The 20587-nt window shown below is 42.1% G+C and overlaps 1 protein-coding gene across 1 annotated transcript; it reads right to left on the bottom strand.

Moving 5' to 3' along the window:
* LOC130931134 (neutral cholesterol ester hydrolase 1-like) lies at window positions 1-20297 on the bottom strand. Its single transcript, XM_057859657.1, has 6 exons — window positions 20109-20297; window positions 10145-10388; window positions 7511-7580; window positions 7250-7421; window positions 3346-3655; window positions 1-3278 (listed from the first exon to the last, which is right to left on the bottom strand). Exons 1-6 carry the CDS (start codon window positions 20256-20258, stop codon window positions 2971-2973), a joined length of 1254 nt encoding a protein of 417 aa, XP_057715640.1. The 5' UTR covers window positions 20259-20297; the 3' UTR covers window positions 1-2970.
* Between the last annotated feature and the right edge of the window lie 290 nt (window positions 20298-20587).

Genomic DNA, 20587 nt, shown 5'->3' with positions numbered 1-20587 from the left:
TCTAAAAAAACTCCTCTTTCCCCTCTCTTTTTATTTGGGATAGCCCTAGCAACAAGAGAGGTGCCAATCCTGAAGGGATGGGGAGCAAAGCGGGCAACACCTCTATGAATTTGGTTGGCTATGTGTATGCATGTACAGTTGGGCAAATAACTATTTAGTCAACCACCAATTGTGCAAGTTCTCCAACTTGAAAAGATTAGAGAGGCCTGTAATTGTCAACATGGGTAAACCACAACCATGAGAGACAGAATGTGGGAAAAAAACAGAAAATCACATTGTTTGATTTTTAAATAATTTATTTCCAAATTAGAGTGGAAAATAAGTATTTGGTCACCTACAAACAAGCAAGATTTCTGGCTGTCAAAGAAGTCTAACTTCTTCTAACGAGGACTAACGAGGCTCCACTCGTTACCTGTATTAATGGCACCTGTTTTAACTCATTATTGGTATAAAAGACACCTGTCTACAATCTCAGTCAGTCACACTCCGAACTCCACTATGGCCAAGACGAAAGAGCTGTCGAAGGACACCAGAGACAAAATTGTAGACCTGCACCAGGCTGGGAAGACTGAATCTGCAATAGGTAAAACGCTTGGTGTAAAAAAATCAACTGTGGGAGCAATTATTAGAAAATGGAAGACATACAAGACCACTGATAATCTCCCTCCATCTGGGGCTCCATGCAAGATCTCACCCCGTGGCGTCAAAATGACTACAAGAACGGTGAGCAAGAATCCCAGAACCACACGGGGGGACCTAGTGAATGACCTACGGAGAGCTGGGAGCAAAGTAACAAAGGCTACTATCAGTAACACAATGCGCCGCCAGGGACTCAAATCCTGCACTGCCAGACGTGTCCCCCTGCTGAGGACAGTACACGTCCAGGCCCGTCTGCGGTTCGCTAGAGAGCATTTGGATGATCCGGAAGAGAGAATGTGTTATGGTCAGATGAATCCAAAATAGAACTTTTTGGTAGAAACACAGGTTCTCGTGTTTGGAGGTGAAAGACTACTGAATTGCATCCGAAGAACACCATACCCACTGTGAAGCATGGGGGTGGAAACATCATGCTTTGGGGCTGTTTTTCTGCAAAGGGACCAGGACGACTTATCTGTGTAAAGGAAAGAATGCAATGCAATTACAAGTGCATGAGTTTTGTCACATTCTTGTCAAGTTTTTGGAGCCAAAAAGTCACTTGCAACTACAGATGAAAAAAACTACTTGTACATCCAAATGTTGTGTTGTAAAACAAAAGCACAAAAACCCTCTGCCTAAGGAGACTTAAAGAGCAATTGCAACATATTTTTACCAAACATTTTAAGTTAGGTTTGTGCCCGATCACTGATGAGTGTTTCAAAGCTGCCCTGCCCACTATAAAACACACACCTGGTAAGAAATGTCTTGATGAGAAACATTGTCTGATGTGCATCATAGCTCGGTCAAAAGCTGTCTGAAGACCTGCGATCAAGGATTGTTGATTTGTATAAAGCTGGGAATGGATACAAAACAATCTCTAAAAGTCTGAATGTTCATCAATCGGCAGAGAAGTTGTCTACAAATGGAGAGAGTTTGGCACTGTTGCTTCTCTCCCAAGATGACACCAAGAGTTCAGCGCACAATACTCAGAGAGGCAAAAAAAGTACCCTAGAGTGTCTGCTAAAGATTTGCAGAAATCCCTGGCACATTCCAATATCTCTGTGGACACATCAACTATATGTAAAACTATAGCCAAGAATGGTGTTCATTGGAGGACTCCACGGAGGAAGCCACTGTTGTCTTAAAAAAAAAAAAAAAAACAAAACAAAAAAAAAAACATCGTTGAATTGTTTGGAAGGAATACACAACGTCATGAGTGGACTCAGTTTGTGTTCATTTAACAGTCTACAGTATACTTTAAATGGTGGTTACATGATCTTGTCAAACAGTAATACCAGACAAGTTGTATCAACATTGACATGAACATCTAGAAAGATATTAGCTTTGTCAGACAGGGGAAACTGTAAACAGTATGCTAGCCAACTTGTGTCTTCTGCTAGCATAACTTAGTGATATTCACAATAGCTATGCTAATGTACTAAACGGAAACCAGGGTGAACAAGCATTAAAAACAACATTTTGGCCTTTAAGAGTGTACTATCAGTGCAACACCAACACCAAGAATCTGAACCCGACCATGATGTTGACAAGCAACGAAAAACTAAAGATACTCGAGAGCTTGAGCGATTGTAGACAAAAGGGATGCCAAGTGACGTTCACCTGGTGTCAAAGCCACAGCGGTATCAAGGGGAACGAACTAGCAGATGAGAAGGCAAAGGAAGGTACAACAAAAGACCAGAGCCCTGTTAGTATCCTGTACCAGACAGCGAAGTCGGCAATCTGAAGATACACAAGGAGAGATTATATCAAGAAACCTCAACTCAAAGAAATCTACGGTGAGAGGGGCAAGCTTCTTAACAGAAAGGACGAGAAGACCCTTAGTAGGCAAGATCAGGTGACTCTAAGCCGCATGAGGAGTGGTCATCATCCTGATCTCTGGTACTGGCAGCATAAGATCGGCAGCAGCCATTCAATCTGCCGTGGGTGTGGGATGAAACCGCTGTGCATGTGATTACGGATTGTCCAGCCATTGGCCCGTCGACGCGGGGCCTCCTTGGCAACCCGGAACGTATGGCCAGAGACCCCAAAGCAGTACTCCAGGTGTGGCATAAGTGGAAAGCCAAAGTGCTAGCTGAACAGGGGACCGACTAGCAATAGGAGGGGAAGCTGGAAAAAGTTGTCATCCAGCATTGCTCAACAACAACAACAACACCAACACCAATTAATGTTTTTTTTTTTTTCAATCAAATTTATAAATTCTCTGTAGTGTGTTACATTTACAAGACATTTTCTCTTTCCAGATTTTTTAAAAAATGAAATAAGACAATTTTGGTTTCTTACAGCACACGGTTGGTTGGACCTCGCTATCCATCCCTATAAATTGTCGCGCAGCCATCGGAGGTAAGAGTTTAAGGACCTCACCCCGACATCTACACCGAAAAACCCCTCAATGAGATTAAAGCACGCGTGGAAGCCGTCCAGGTGGTGCTCAGTCGTGACTGCCACGCCTGCATCCCTCAGGCGTCGCGCATACATCAACCCGTCGTCTCGAAGCACGTCGTACTCGCACGTCATGACGTAGGCTTTGGGGCACTTGGCCAGAATTTTGTCTTCCGCCAAGAGGGGCGACGCGCGCACATCCAGCAGAGTTGGGATGGCATCCAGGAGTCCGACGTGGTTCACTAAATTGCAATCAAATTCATGTCATTTACATTCATTGTAATCTCTTGATATTATATTTTATCCTACTTTTCTTCCCCTCGACACGTGCTGGAACGAAGCCCTTCTGGTACTCGGGAGAGAGAAGGACGGTCCAGTCCAGGCGGGCCCTCAGCTCCGGCGAGAGCTCGTGGTTGTGCTCGTTGGCAAGGAGGTGTGGCTTGAGGGAGAGTTCACCGCCCAGGTACTGCAGCCATAACTGGATCATGAAAGAACGGTCAAGGAAGACCATGTCCCGGTTCTGCTGGTAGGACGGCGTGTTGAAATCCAAGGCTTGCAGGACTGGGTAGATCAAGGCCTGCACGCTGAACTTCACATGCATGCTGTCATCTGTCGCTATCTTAAATAAAAAGACAACCAATTAAAAAAGTTGGAAGGACATTGCTGCCACACCCCCCAAAAATAAGTTCAGTATCACATTTTTACATAATAGTATCATGTTAAATTGTAATCCGTAAAAACATGTTGCCATCACTTCAAAACATTAAGGGGCCGTTTACATGGTGACTCTCCGAGAATACGAAAAATGTGAAATTTGCATTTGCATTTGCGTCCCCATTTGAACAATGTTGCGATTCCGCATGAAAACGATGTAGTATTCATGCCAGACCCTAGGGGGGCAGTGCAGACTTACTGGGCGACAGAGAATGATGCACTTTGACCCCACCAAGCTCCCTCAGCCCGGAAAAAAAATATGCCCGCCCACTCGAAGCAAAGTGATTTTTCTTTTGTTCAAAAAGGCACACAAATTGAAACGTTCAACTTATTTAATTTAAAAATATTATTAATACAGTAAATTAAAGCCGACATTCAGCCATATTTGCTGTTTTTAATGTTTAGTAGCACCACTGCGCACGCCCAATGTGACGTATACGAGTGCTGACGTTAACGACGCGGTCTCGCGCCGCAAGAGCCTTTGATATGCATGCCGAGAAAGCCCCCCTCAACCCCCCACAATCGGATTCTTCCACTTTGGAAGCAGGATTCAGAATTTTTCGTCTTCGCCTTCCGTCTTCGCTGACACCATATGCATGCGAGGTGAGTCAGCAACTCAGTCATTGCGTCTTTGTGTCGCAGAGTCGCCATGTAAACTGCCCCTAAAAGTAACGTGTTTGAAAGAGGAACTTGTCTGCAGAATGGCTGACAATTGAACACTTCAAGCTCTATTCTTTAGTGCTCACTGCTGGGTGACTCCAACGCTCACGTGAGACCTGGAGGGCCTTGATCGGGAGGTACTCCCCTGACCCCCTCCCGATCAGAACCTGAGCGGTGTTCTGTTATTGAACTTCTGTGCTTGTCACGGTTTGTCTATAACGAACACCATGTTCAAACATTCGGGTGTTCTTATGTGCACTTGGCACCAGGACACCCAAGGTCGCAGGTCGATGAATCGACTTTGTAATCGTGTCATCGGATTTGCGGCCGTATATTTTGGACACTTGGGTGAAGAGAGGGGCGGAGCTGTCAACTGATCACCACTTGGTGGTGTGTTGGCTCCGATGGCAGGGGAAGATGCTGGCCAGACTTGGCAGACCCATACGAATTGTGAAGGTCTGCTGGGAACGTCTGGCAGAATCTTCTGTCAGAAAGAGCTTCAACAGTAGGGATGCCGTCAAGCTGAAGAAAGAGGCCTAGCAGGCCTTTTTGGCCTGTGGAACTCCAGATGCAGCTGACAGGTACCAGCTGGCCAAGGAGAATGCATCTTCGGTGGTCACTGAGGCAAAAATTCTAACATAGGAAGAGTATGGCTTCGAGCAAATTCTGGTCCACCATCCGTCGTCTCGGAAGAGGAAAGCAGTGCACCATTAACACTGTGCTTAGTGGAGATGGGGGTTCTTCTGACCTCGACTCGAGACGTAGTGAGTCGGTGGGGAGAATACTTTTAAGGCCTCCTCAACTCCACCGACACACCTTCCTTTGAGGAAGCAGAGTCTGGGGACTCAGAGGTGGGCTATCCTGTCTCTGTGGTCAAAGTCAGTGAGCTGGTTGGAAAGCTCCTCACTGGCAAGGCCACAGGGCTGGATGCTATCCGCCTGGAGTTCCTAAAGGCTCTGGATGTTGTGGAGCTCTCGTGGCTGACATGCCTCTACAACATCGCGTGGACATGGGGGACAGTGCCTCTGGATTGACATATTGGGGTGGTGGTCCCCCTTTTTAAGAAGGGGAACCGGAGGGTGTGTTTCAATTATAGAGGAATCAGACTCCTCAGCCTCCCTGGTAAAGTCTATTCAGGGGTGCTGGAAAGGAGGGTCTGTCGGGAAGCCTAATCTCAGATTCAGGTGGAGCAGTGTGGTTTTCGCCCCGGCCGTGGAACAGTGGTCCAGCTCTTCACCCTCCGCAGGGTCCTCAATGGTGCATTGGAGTTTGCCCATGTGTTTTGTGGATTTGGAGAAGGCATTTGACTGTGTCCCTCGGGGAGTCCTGTGGTGGGTGCTTCAGCAGTACAGGGTACCCAGCCCCCTGATAAGGGCTGTTGGGTCCTTGTACGACCAGCGCCAGAGTTTGGTCCGCATTGCCAGCAGTAAGTTGGATTCGTTCCCAGTGAGGGTTCGGCTCCGCAAAGGTTGCCCTTTGTCACCTATTCCGTTCATAACCATTATGGACAGAATTTCTAGGCGCAGCCGAATCATTGAGGGGGTCTGGTTTGGGGGGCTCAGTATTGAATCTCTGCTTTTTGCAGAGGATGTGGTGTTGTTGGCTTCATCAAGCCGTGATCTCCAACTCTCACTGGAGCGGTTCGCAGCCAAGTGTGAAGCGGTTGGGATGAAGATCAGCACCTCCGAATCCAAGACCATGGTTCTCAGCCGGAAAAGGGTGGCATGCCCTCTCCGAGTCGGGGATGAGATCTTGCTCACAAGACAGGGTAGGAGGGAGAGGGAGATTGACTGGCGGACGGGACAGCGTCTGCAGTGATGCAGACTTTGTTCCCGTCCATTTTGGTGAAGAAGGAGCTGAGCCAAATGTGAAGCTCTCGATTTATCAGTTAATCTACGTTTCTACCCTCACCTATGGTCACATGCTGTGCGTCGTGACAGAAAGAACAAGAAGCCGGATACAATGAGTTTCCTCTGCAGGGTGTCTGGGCTCTTCCTTAGAGATAGGGTGAGAAGCTTGGTCATCCGAAAAGGACTCAGGGTTGAGCTGCTACTCTTTGAGAGGAGCCAGTTGAGGTGACCCGGGGGTCTGGTTCATATGCCTCTTGGACGCCTTCCCGCATCTGTGTTTCGGGCAAGTCCCATCGGCGGGAGGCACCGGGGACGACCCAGGACACGCTAGAGAGACCATGTCTCTCGGCTGGCTTTGGAACACCTTGGGACGCTGCCGGAGGAGCTGGTTGAAGTGGCTGGGGAGAGGGTAGGCTGGGCTTCCCTGCTAAAGCTGCGGCCCGACCCTGGATTAAGCGGTAGATAATGGATGGAAGTTCTATTTTATGCTTGGGTTGACAACCATTCTTTTATGTTTCACATTTTTAAATGTTCATTGTAATTTTTACCCGTTTTCATGATTTGAAAAATTATCTGAAAAGAATATACATGATAGGTTTTCATGTGTTTCAACCATGCCTATGTTAAAAACATGATAGCTTTTTACATCATTGTTCACGTCAAGTTTCTCCACGATAATCACATTTTTACATAATAATCATGTTTTTACACCAGTTTTCATGTTTTTTTATACCACACTAAAAACGTGATAACCAGATAAAATAATTTAAATATTGATTACATTTTTTTATTTGAGTGGATTTATTTAGTTTAAATGCTGCAACGATACGCTCCTGGATTTATTATTATTTTTTTAATTGAAATAATTAATTCATCATCAAAAATTACTCCATGTCAAATACATCGATATAACGTCAAAGCCAATTTCATCAGGCCAGATGTTTAAATTTCCTAATCCTAGTGTAGGTCTTCATCATGAGGCCACTCACCGTCTGAGCGAGCGCCGCCGACAGGTTGCCGCCCGCGCTGTCCCCGGCCACCCCCACTCGCAGCGGGTCCACTCCATACTTGGCCAACACCTCTGGAGAAAGGAAGTGCTTGGCGGCCATGAGGCAGTCATGGTATGCCACCGGGAAGCAGGTCTCAGGATACATACGATAACTTTGGGAGAGAACAAGAGAGGCAAGAAGATCAACAAAAAACAAAATACTTTGTCGAAGTTGAAGCGTCGCACAAAATTTCATACTTACTCGACGGAAACCACAACCATGTGGAGTTCTTTACATGCTTTACGGCTGTTATAATCATAGTCTTCATCATCTGGAGAACAGAAATGACATTTTTCTGAACAGGCCTTGCGTACGACTAAAACCAGATATTACTCATCCATAATAGAAGAAAACAAGAGTAATCCTAGGGTTCTGTTCCGCACTGTAACAAGACTGACAAACAGCCACAGCTCAGTAGAACCCTCTATGTCACCTACTCTCAGCTGTGATGACTTCCTAAAATTTGTTAACAACATCTCAACTATTAGAAAAAAAAATAGATGAATTACTTTCAACTATTAGGTCTGACAAAGCGCCGACTGAAAATTCAGAATCTCCTATAAACCCCTCTATAATATTAAATAACTTCACCACTGTAGACCAAATCGATGTAACCTCAATCATTGTGCCCTCTAAATCATCAATTTGCCTCCTAGACCCAATCTCAACCAAACTTTTTAAAGAGACTCTGCCTCTAACTATTGATATTATCCTAAATATAATAAATACCTCAATAGTTACTGGCCACGTGCAACTGTCCTTTAAATATGCAGTAATTAAACCTCTCTTTAAAAAACCTACTCTAGATCCTGATATCTTAGCTAATTACAGACCAATCTCTAATCTACCCTTCCTCTCCAAAGTCCTTGAGACTATGTCAGCACCTACAGGACAATAGTTTATTTGAACATTTCCAGTCCGGGTTTCGAGCTAATCATAGCACTGAAACTGCAATAGTCAAAGTAAGTCATGACTTGTTACTAGCTGCTGACGATGGATTAGTCTCGATCCTGGTTCTGTTGGACCTGAGTGCAGCTTTTGACACAATCGACCATAATATCTTATTGCAGAGACTACAATTGGACATAGGCATTAGAGGAGCAGCCCTCTGCTGGTTTAAGTCCTATTTATCTAAGTCCTATTTATCTTCGGTACCAGTTTGTCAATGTAAACCAGCAATCATCACCGTATTTCAGAGTCATTTATGGTGTGCCGCAAGGGTCGGTCCTCGGGCCCATCTTGTTTATGCTGTATATGCTGCCTTTGGGCAATATCATCAGAAAACAGCATTAATTTTCATTGTTACGTTGAAGATATACAATTGTATTTATCAATTAAACCTGATCAGATCAGGCAAGTGGATGAACTAAGTACCTGCGTCCGAGATGTAAATACCTGGATGAGCACTAATTATCTTTTACTCAACCCTGAAAAGACAGAAGTCCTTATAATAGGCTCTAAAAGTGTGAGATACTCTCTAACTTCCCAGATAGTCACTCTGGACAATGTGAATGTAGCCTCCAGCACCACAGTTAAAAACCTAGGAGTTCTATTTGACCCAGACCTATCATTTAAAGCTCATATTAAACAAACCTGCAGAACAGCCTTTTCCACCTCCGCAATATAGCCAAAATTAGAAATATTCTGTCTAAAAGCGATACAGAAAAATTCATTCGCGCGTTCGTTACATCTAGATTGGATTACTGCAACTCCTTACTTGCAGCTTGTCCTAAAAGGTCCCTAACAGGTCTTCAGCTAGTCCAGAACGCAGCAGCAAGACTTTTAACAGGAACTAATAGAAGACAGCACATCACACCTGTGCTCCAAGCCCTTCAATGGCTTCCAGTCGAGTTTAGAATTAAATTTAAAATTCTCCTTCTTACATTTAAGACCATTAGTGGTTTGGGGCCATCTTATCTCAAAGATGCTCTGGTTCCATACCACCCCAATAGAACACTTCATTCTCAGAATGCAGGTCTACTGGTAGTTCCCAGGGTCTCTAAAAGTACAGTAGGAGCTAGAGCCTTTAGTAACCAAGCTCCTGTCTTATGGAATTAGCTTCTAGCTATTATTAAAGAGGCCGACACAGTCTGTACATTTAAGATTAGACTAAAAACGTTCCTATTTGACAAAGCTTATGGTCAGGCTAGTTGAAAACAGACTAGACTCACAGTTCAGTCTAAAGCTGCCATAGGAGCTATAATGCTGAGGGAAGTACAGCCACTGAGTCCTATCCCCTGTTTTTCACTCCACTTACCACTTGTTCTTACTTTATTTCTCTTTTCTAATTCTAATATCTAGTTGACTAGTCTTTTCATCACTATTCACCCGGTGTCCCCTTTCCCCCTCCCCTCTGGGGAGGGGCTACTTTTTCTTTTTCAAACGCAGCAGCCTGACTATCCTGACCCCTGGCTGGATGGACGTCCTCGCTGCACCCCACCGTCTCATCTGGCTAGATGGACCTCCTCATGTTCCATTACTCCGCTGCATCTCTACAAACTGGAACTCCTTCTGCTACTACCCATCATCAGTCCTGGTGCATCTATAGCCTGTCCGTCCTGGGAGTGGATCTCTCCTGATTGTGGTTCACCCCAAGATTTCTCTTTTTTCCCATGGTTTTTTTTTGAGTTTTTCCCTGCCGCCAGTGAGGGTCTACGGATGGGGGATGCCCAGGTCATGGACGTATCTCATTCATCTTCTGTATCAGACTGTGTATCAAAATAACTCTGTCAAGCCCTCTGAGACAAACCTGTTGTGATGTAGGGCTATACAAATAAAATTTAATTGAATTGAATTAAACAAATACCACAAAAAGACAGAAAGACTGTGACCAACCGGGACTTCCATAGGCCCAGCCTCCTCCGTGCATATACAGCAGCCCCCTCTTGAGACGGCTCTCGCCAGCTTTTGGCGGGGGCTGGTAGACTCGCACGGGTACGCCGTTGAAAGCTGTAATGCTGACCACCAACCCATCCTCATCGGTCTCGGTCTTTGATTTCTTGATTGTGCCAGGGATGTCGTAGGTATTTCGCGAACATGTGATGCGGTGTCCATAGCCCAGCCATTCCATCATAAAGGCCTGAGGCAAGGGGAGAGCCATTAAAGAACAGGAGGACATTTTGGCTTTAAAACTCTTGGAAAAATAAGCCTTTATTGCTTCACTTTCTGCTCCATATTAATAATAGGTAATAAAAAATGAAAAAGCTTTATTAGTTTATCGCATGGACCGAAAGTAGCATTTTTATGACCTAATTAAGGTGTGTCCAAGCAACGGCCCGCGAGCCAACTGCAGCCCACGGCCCAGTTATTATTGGCCCCCCAGCAAAATACAAAAATATCATTGAATATGGCCTGCACAAGAAGCTTAAATTCAGCCTTCATTGTTGCACTTAATAGATTTAACCAGAAGTGGGTAGAAAAGCCAAACAATTTACTCATGTAAGAGTACCCATAACCTTCATTACTATTGACGTGACACTTCGTCATTCTTCGCGTCACGCCTTATCAGAGGGGGCTGAGCCGCCAAGCTTCTTTTAGGAATAGTCAGCCGAAGACGGCACACGCTCTTTCAGATTTAAGCCTGGATTTTTGGAAGAACTACGAACACTGTACCGCATACAAACAGGAAAGATTGTCTCAGGAGTGATTTGTTCGAGGATTCAAGGTAAATATGTTATTTTTCGTACCATGCATGCATTTTGAAACGTGAAAAAAATCGATGGGAAAATGGGAACCGCTACGGTCATTCTTTGACATATATACGTAAAATAGATGCGTAACTACCCGTTTTTTTGCTCTTTTAACAATGAATCGAGACAGTTTTACGTCCATATCTACAAAGAATTCAGTGATTGAAGCATTTATTCACAAGAATTTTCGCCAGAAAAGCTCTGTTTACGCTAGGCGGCTGTTAGCCTCATTCGCTAACAGAGTAGCGTTGTACTTCGACAATATATGTAAAATAAATGCTAACTGCACGGTTTCTTTGCTTTTAACCAGGAATCAAGACTGTTTTACGTCCGTATTTATGAGGAATTCGGAGATTTAATCATTTATTCACAGCTCTGTTTACGTCATGCGGCCGCTAGCCTCTTTCGCTAACAGTATATAGTAGTGGTGTCAACAATAATCAATGTGGCGATGCATCCCGATGCGGGGCATGGACGATTCGATTCGATGTGGGCAACAAGCCGAATCGATTCAGCGCATTTTAAAATATATAAGTAAGTTCAAAAATCTTCCCTGCGCAATTCCGGTGATGCAACGGATTTGGTTTCCCATTTGTATTAATATTCTCATGTTTACCTGTAGAGTAGAGCCTAGTTCAGGCCTAAAAAATCCAGCCTGACCCAGCCTGCCCGCGTATATTAAAGCCCGACCCAGCCCGAGCAATTAACTCAACTTGCAGCCCCGAGCCGAAACACCCCCCCCCCCCCGAAATTTTATTTTTTATTTGTATGGCGAGTCCGAAAAAAGCCCGAAATTTTACGTTTTATTTGTAGGCCTGAGCCCGAACCCCCCCTAAAATGTATGTTTTATTTATAGGCCCGAGCTCATTTTATTTGTGGGGACTCAGGCGGAGGAGGAAATGCCGGATGTGATGCATGGTTGCGTTTTGTGTGATCACATTTGTGACGATGCCTATGTGCAAAAAGATAACAAATTAAAGCCTGTTTTTTGTAACAAAATCTCCCAGTTAAACAAGACTGTAAGATGCATATTCAATAAACATTTATATCTTTTATATTTGTGTGTCCGTTCTATCAGGTGGACAGTTCATGCGTCATTTCCTCGGCAAAATGCAATAGACATTTATTTTAATTTCTTCGAGTTGGCAGAAAAAAACGCAAGTTTTCTCAACGTTTAAATAGTCTACATATTTTTTATGACAATTATAAATGCATTTACACAACGAAATAACGCTGGAAAGGTTGGTTGAATATATTTCTGTGTGGGATATTGTGCTCACTATACGCGCCTCTCTGACAAGGAGAGGAACAGCAGCATATTCAAAAATAAACTAAAATACTTTTATATAACATTCTTTATTTTAATGGCTCGCATCAGAACACACAAAAGAACAACCTGCCTTAAGGAGCATGGAAACAAAATAAATAATGAGGTTTTAAGGAACACCAAGAACTCCACGATGTCCTGCTTAGCACGAAGAGGTGCAGCCCTCGAAACAAATGATAATAACGATGTTTGACTAATATCTTTTAGGCCAGTACAGTTTTTAAAATGCCTGCTCAGCGTCAATGTGCCAGTCTTTCTGCTCTCGTACGAGAGCAAAGCGCCACATTTGTTGCATTCGGCAAGGCCGACAGTTTTCTGTAGCATCTTCCACTATCAATTTAAATCCTTTCCACACACCACTCGTGGATTCTTGCCTTTTCAAGATGGGCCGGTCCGGGTTTTATATATAAAAAAAAAATTACACTGTTATAATTTTTTTGTTTGGTATTTATTTATGACAGTGTCAGTGAATATAACTTACATTCTGTTACCGCTGTCCCTGTGGGCCGTCTTAAAAAAAAAAAAAAAAAAAAAAAAAATATATATATATATATATATATTTTTTTTTTTTTTTTTTTCTTTCAGACGCATCCTCACGTGTGCAGAAAAAAAATACAACATGCAGCTCCGCCCCCTAATTGTAGTCTGTATTGAGCCAAATTAGCTGCTATCTCGGTGCTCGGATTGATAAAAAGAGCAAGGGTGGCGCTGAAAAAAATAATTAAAAAGAGAAAAGCACTCGTGACAGAATCTGCAAAATGCGCAAAAATAGCTAATTTTTTTCATGCAGCGACCTCGTTGCCTCAAACAACAGAGGATTACAATGAAAGTGGTAAGGCCAGATGGCGAATAAAATGCAACTTGCACCGTGTGATACGACAATATGTAATTGTGGAAACTTTGGCTTCTTGTAGCACCTCACAAGGGATATGTGGCAGCAAGCACTAGCCATAATGAACACACCACAGGTGCAGAACTGGAAGGTAGGATTGCAACGTTGTTCAGTGATTGAAAATTAGAATTAATATAATCAATTACGTGGCGTTTTTAAAGTGCCATAAAGCTGACTTGAATTGATCAGAATGCATTGTTATGTTCAAAATGGACTATTTCTTTAATATGTGATTTAATGTCAGTGGCAGACACGGGGGAAGTGGTGAGGACGGGATTGCTTCCATTGATGCTGTCAATTGCCACGTTTACATGGAGCCAAATATTCCAATTACAATCGGAATATTTGTTCAAACCGAATAAATGTGTTCCATATAAACACCTCATTCGGAATGAACAGGCCCAAACCGAATGGAATTTCATTCCGATTCACAGGGATGGAATATTCCTTTTCCCAAACCGATTAGAAGTAAAATTATATCATGTAAACAGGGAAGCGGAATGGTGTCTGGTTGCGTTCTTTCTGCGCATGCTCCGTGCTGACGTGGTGACGTCACTCGGTGACGTAAGTAACGTCACTTGCAACATGGCTTCCAAGCACACGCACAGCGCACCCACACAACTTTTTAAATGAACGGCATATCATTCTGAAGTTTTGTTTCCACTCGAAAAGTTAAAGAAGCAGCTGATCTGACGATCGATCTCCATGTTTTGCAACGTGACGCTTTGTTTTGATTAATCTGCGCATGTCAGACGGCAGTTGTCAAACGTCCTTTCGGAATAAAGGCAGTCACATGTAAACGCTGGATCGGAATAGATGAAGTGACATGTAAACAGCTGATGTGAAATTTCCATTCGGAATGATTTGAATCGGTATGAATAAAAGTCAGCATGTAAATGTGGCTACTGTTGAAAAAACAGGTGAGGCATTGTAACAGCGTGAACAAGCAAGCTTCAATTCTAATATGGTCACATTTTATGCCCAAATGATAATAGTGGCTCATTTATTTATCAAAAATTAGATTGCAATCAAACTATACATTTGAAAGTGATAGATGTTAGATGCAATTGACCTGTATATTTTACATATGCATACACATTTATATTACATTTTATATACACAGAATTACAGTACACGGCTTTAGAGAACACTGAACTTAACACGTGTATGTATAATAACATTATTTTAAATGAGTGGGCCGGTCTGAGGCATGAAATTCCAGGGCCGAAAATGAGTCCCACTCCGGCCCTGTATATATCTGAAAGTATACTATTTTCATTTGACTTCAACCAGGAGTGACACAAGAGCCAATAAAATTTTGTTTAATGTCTGACCGCTTGTGTTGCCTCATGATTCACGAAAAATATGCTTTGCTTTAGAATTTTAATGCATCCCAGGCTTTAATGCATCGCGATGCATTGCCAAATCGAACTGAATCGAATCGTGACCCTCTGAATCGGATGGAATCGAATTGTGGCCCTCCGAATCGTAATCGAATTGAATCGTGAGGGCAGTGCCGATGCACATCTCTAGTATATAGTGTATAATGATTATATAAGGCTATTCTATTCTATAATAAGTTGTGACTGTATATAGAATTTATTAATAACCTATTTGCATATTATTTATCATTGATTCTGCATGTTTTCCTCAAGTATTAAGTTTCTGATGTTATATTGAGTGATTTGTTAGCTGCTGGAAACTTGCAGTAAATTTACAAAAATGAAGTTGCTATTTTGGTCAAAATGATATATCACATATTGCTATTGATCCTGAAAATATAGGTGATTATCTCTGCATTTGGTGATTTTTGTGCATCTAGTGTAAAATCTGAGACTTTTATGGCTATTTTAAGTTTTGTTATACATAAAAAAAATAATTAAACGGGATTTCATAACGGAACCATTTTGAATTTTTTGATGCCGCTGCTCATGGAGACTCATACATGGCTAAGGAAGGTGCCTGTTTTAATTTTAGGTCGGTAGCAGCTTTGGTTTTGAAAATATTATATATATATAATAGTAGTGTTTCTTCTCCACAAATCTACTCAAAAGTAAAAAGTATTGTGTGGTAAAATTACATACATTTTTCTCAAAACATTACAGTACAGTGATCCTTCGCTACTTCGCACTTCAAACTTCGTGCCCTCAGTCCATCATGGACTTTCAATTAAAAAAAAAACAAAAAAACAAATTCAGATGAGGTGTCCCAAGCTGGCCGCGTAGTCTCACTCTACCTACCTCACTCCCTCCCTCTCCCTGGTCTTTGTTGGTCAGGCAGTGAGTGTACTGGAGTTGCTTATTAAAGTTAACGATGATTGACATATGTCTATGTTTGATCTTGCCAGAGAAGCGAAATTCAAAGCACTGCATGCGTCAATCATCGTTCAACTTGTTAAACAGTTGCTGTGGCAACTCTTGTGTGTAAGTGAGCAGCTTGAGCGGATTTGAGTGGACTCACTCAATGAAGCATTTAAAATGCCTGTGACACCATAAAAAAAAAAAAATCTTAAATAGCATTATTATTGGAAGGAAAATCATATGTTGAGACGATTCGACTTTTTTCAACAATTTGGCAAAGCGTAGATGACGAGAAATGAGTCTTTTAATCTGCCGTTCAGCCCCTCCTGTCATTATAGTGCTCTGGCGCCTTCATCTGGGTGATGACGTCGGCAGAGTAGTGATTTCAGAATTCAGCCTAATGGAGGAGGTAGCGTTTTTCAGCGATTCTGTTCATTATTAAAATAATCCAATGTGATATATTGAGCTATCTTGGTTGTAATTTTCTTGAGTCACTGCCATTGAATGAGTGCTAACCTAGCGTTGAGTGATTGTGTTTCACTGCCATGAATGGTGCTAAACGTCCAATCCAATTTGACTCAGAAGGCTCGTAGCGATTGTTTGATGGCAGCCAAGGAGTTAATGCTTAAAAATATATTTTTAAAACACGATTTTTTTTTTACCCTGCCCCCTGATCTAATTTATTTGATCTTTACAATAGTGCCCATCCCTTCACAAATATCGCCTTTCACCTGCAAAGCTTATGTTGTAATGAGAAGCAAAGGTGACCATCTATTGATTTTGTCCTCACATTACCTGGGAGTAATTTATCATTGACGCAAAGCTTGCATGCTGGCTTTCTCATTGCTAGTCAGCAAAATGCTATGTTCTTTGTGAATGTGTTTTGGCTCAAAAACTCGTTCAGCACGTCTTGCATGTCAAAATTTGTGTGTTGAATTCAACTTGGCGAGCAAATTTGCTCAGACTGGAGCATGGTTGAGAATTTTTATTTTTACTGCTTTCAAGCCATTTGTTTTTCCTTTTTCTCATCAAAGGAATGACTGCCATGTCCTCCTTTTTTATGTTCCTTGGGCAGGTTGTTACTTTTTCCAACCTACTTAGCCAATGAAGAGGATTTTTATTCTGAAAGACGGCACATTAATTGAAACCAATCAGTTAAAATAACCCTTTCAGGGACAGTGGTCACTGCAGTGGACATCTAAAGTTATCATTTGCTTCACTCTTTCATTGCCAGTCCAGGTCACAGGAGTATGTGTTGTGGCGGTTAGTCAAATAGGAAAATTGATTTTGAAAACACTTCTTGACGGCAAAAAATGTCGATGAATTTCAACTCCGAGAGCGTAGAAGTAAGTAAAAATGGATCATTTTCAGTTAAATGCAGCCAAAGAGTTAAGCTATGTGAGGTCACAAGATCTTTATAAAACAAAACAAAAAAATTAAAGTCCCAGAGCAAAATACAGCCCGTTCACACTAATTTTAATAGGTAAAGCTTACTTTTAGTGGTCCCTAACTGTTGACCAATCACAAGCGGTAAAGCTGTCTTCCCTTACCCCTATACTAAACTTAACTCAAAAAAAAAAAAAACCCACCTAACCGTAAGAATAAGGGAATGAGGACTCGGTGAGGTGGGATTTTTTTTGGGTAAAGTTTAGTATAAGGGTAAGGGAAGACAGCTTTACCGCTCGTTATTGGTTGACAATTCGGGACCACTAAAAGTAAGCTTTACTTTTTAATGTGTCTTTAATTTTTTCAGTTTATTAGAATGTTTATTTATTTTACCGGTTTAATTTTATTTCGACTTATAGTTGTAACTTGTATTTTTAATTTACATTTTAAATGTTATTGATTTATTACGATTTAAAGGGCCTGTGACAGCATTAAAAAATCTTAAATAGCCTTATTATGTGAATTAGAATCATATTTTGAGACGATTAGACTATATACAACAATTTGGTCTTTTAATCAACCGTTTAGCCCCGCATGTCATTATAGCGCTCTAGCGTCCCCAGCTGGATGATGACTTCGGCAGGGTCACGATTTAATCTGATTTAGAATTCAGCCCATTGAGGGTGAATATTCAGAACGAGAAAAATATTTCAGAGAGCAGCAAATTGTTTCAATGTCTCTACTCCAATATTTTTACAGGATATTCTTTTTATCTAAGTATCTTTCCCCAATTTCTAAATAAATGGTATTGTCATGACAAGTAACAGTCTTGTGCTAAATGGAATATGATATATTAAAAATGCATTTATTCAGTATTACATGGCAAAATTACTGCATAATGGTCAAAACTGCTGACTTCTTCCTCTCCCGAACGGTATTTCATACTAACGGAGATAGTCCGGCTTTTGTCATTTCCCGGCTTCGGAGACGGAGGAAAGAGCGTAAACTAAACAGGAGGCGTGACTGCTAGCCGACATGCTAACCTGAACTGAACAGCTTTTAAAAGTCCTATTCTCGCCTTTCGTAAACGAAAAATCACACAAAACTACCCCGACTCATGTTACACACGGCGGCAGGGTTGATCGTCTTCACCGATCGGCCAGCCCCCAGCAGCGAGCAAGTTTATTCTTGTCGTTCTGCTGTGGCCACGGCGGGCTGGCAGTTCTCGTTGCCGGGAATAACCGCCGAAAATAGCCCATTCTCGATGGACAAACCGGCCGACATCGGAGCAGGGGGCTTCTCGTGGCCAAGCTGAGGAAAGTGCATTCTTGGCGGGCACGCGAAGACGACTGAGTGGGTGGAAGTGACCATGGTGTGTGATAAGCCACCAGTCGTCGGCCGAGTGGCATTCTCAGTGGAGAAGGAGCATTGTCACCCTCAAAATGCAAGCCACCTCTTTATTAAAACGTGTGCCATTATCCCAGTATTTGACATAATACAAAACACGTAGTTTACTCACTTCCTCGTCGGTCCAATGGTCCCACAGTTGTCGGACTTGTTTTGGCCATTCTACGCCGTGAACTTTTTGAAATCCAAAAAGGCAGACACGCCTCTCGCTGGTGCAGCAACAAAAGCCTGCAGCACATTGGGCTGGCGTGATTTGAAAAATAAACAAATTAATCCCCAAATTCAGCTGAATCCGCAGTCCATCTCCATCCTCTATAGTAATGGCTGTATTGTGAGATAAGTGACCCGGCTGACGTCACTTTCGCAATCTTCCTCAATCCAGGAAGTCACTCATTTTCATGGCGCAGGATTCCAAAAAATAAATATATTAAACTATGACTTCCACACACATCCAAGTAGTCCATTTCATTCAGGAGCTTAAAATACCGTGTGAAATATGAAATAAACATGCTTTTTGCTGTCATAGGCACTTTAAATGATTGATTATCCACCCCCAAGATGGATCCTTTAATTTACTCATTACTTAAAATTATTGATATATTTTTATTTCCCATTGCAAAACACTTGCCAGCAACACTAAGGATGTGAAATGGGACCTGCCAAATATTATCCTGTGGGCCACAATTGGCCCCTGCGCCGCAAGTTTGAGACCCCTGTCGTATGAGTATGTAAATAAACAAATTTAACTAAAAAAGTCATGAGAACAGTAGGAAGGTTATTTAGCTATTTCCTTAGTGTTGAAGTGCTAATTTGACAAAGTTATTGTGTGGTCAGTGTATAAACACCTACCGTAATTTTCGGACTATAAATCGCTACTTCATTTTTAATCCTGTGGTTTATAGTCCAGTGTGTCTTATTTGTTGAATTATTTGAGTTAATAGGTAATACTTTATTTGACAGTGGTGTCATAAGACCATCATAATTATGACATAGCACTATCATGGGCAATACTGAATGCTTATGACAGATGTCATTAAGTGTCATCCAGCAAATTATGTCTCTGACTTCATTTATGTCCAGCTCGGCTCTTTTACATCCATTCAAAAGTGAGATAATGCTAAATGACATCTGTTATAAGCATTCATTAATGCTCATGACAGAGTCATGTTATAATTATGATTGTCTAATGACAGTCTTATGGCACCACTGTCTAATAAAGTGTAACTAAACACCATAACTAGCAATTAATGAAACAAATGGAACAGTAATTGAAGAGATAATTAGCGCAGAACATGAATTTAGGTTGTTATTTACATCTGTAGCACTGCAATGCATGCTAGGAGGCATGTTGGACAACAACAGTTTTGACAGCAGGTGGTAGCAGAGGTTGAGTGTCTCCCCCAAGGGAGCAGTGATGTCCAAATGAAGCATCTTGAAGCAATGAAGCTTTGCAGCCAATTGGTTCAAAGCTTCATGGTGGTTCATTTGGTCTTATGACAGTCGTATGATGCCGCTGTCAAATAAAGTGTTTCCGGTTAATATATTTTGGTGTAAATATAACAAAATACAGTCAAGGCAGCTATGGCTTGTAGTCCAGTGCGGCTTATCTATGAACAAATGTTTTCGCGTCAAATATGATGGGTGGCGGCGGCTTATAGTCAGGTGCGCCTTATAGTGCACAAATTACGGTATTTTTTAGAACAATTCTGGTTCTTCTTATGATTATTGCAGTCAATTAATGGTAGCCAATGAATTTAATTAACAGCAAATTACAATGACCACACTCTTGCTCACTCACCAAGCCATACAAAAAATTGAAGATGTCATTCAGTAGCAAAATCTTCCCCTGTTGTCTAATGGCAGCAGGCAGCGGCTTGTACACCAAGTAGCGGAAAGCCACAGCAAGGCAGGCGGCGATGGCCAAAGACAGCAACCACAGCAGCCACATTTTGCATTCGCGTTTGCCCCGGTGCTTCTGAACCTGGACCAATTGGTTTGATTAACGGGGCCAAAGGTAACAGCAGCGTAAGTACTAACCGGGAGGGGCTGGGTCGGCCCAGCAAGTTTCAAACACAGCCATATCTTATTAATCATTACCAAATACAGCTTCTAAAATGTCAATTTGCTTATTTAAATTCGTGTGCGTATTTGTTTCAAACATGCCCATCGTCTAATTATAAGTACCCAAATTCCAAAACTTACAAGTAAAATGGAATAATGAAAACAAAAAGCTCATAGTATTATATTACTCGTGTGAATTTAGTTTACGCAATAGTA

This window comes from Corythoichthys intestinalis, chromosome 15 (genome assembly GCF_030265065.1).
Source record: "Corythoichthys intestinalis isolate RoL2023-P3 chromosome 15, ASM3026506v1, whole genome shotgun sequence".
Taxonomy (NCBI): Eukaryota; Metazoa; Chordata; class Actinopteri; order Syngnathiformes; family Syngnathidae; genus Corythoichthys; species Corythoichthys intestinalis.
This window is presented reverse-complemented; position numbering and strand designations above follow the sequence as displayed.

Bases quoted from the DNA above. Each gene is read 5' to 3' on its own strand.
- LOC130931134 (XM_057859657.1), bottom strand. From the start codon at position 20,258: ATGTGGCTGCTGTGGTTGCTGTCTTTGGCCATCGCCGCCTGCCTTGCT. The intron at 7,422-7,510 runs GTAAGTATGAAA...TCTCTCCCAAAG, and splicing joins ATGGTTGTGGTTTCCGTCGA to TTATCGTATGTATCCTGAGA. The intron at 3,656-7,249 runs GTGAGTGGCCTC...TTTTTATTTAAG, and splicing joins CGGCGGCGCTCGCTCAGACG to ATAGCGACAGATGACAGCAT.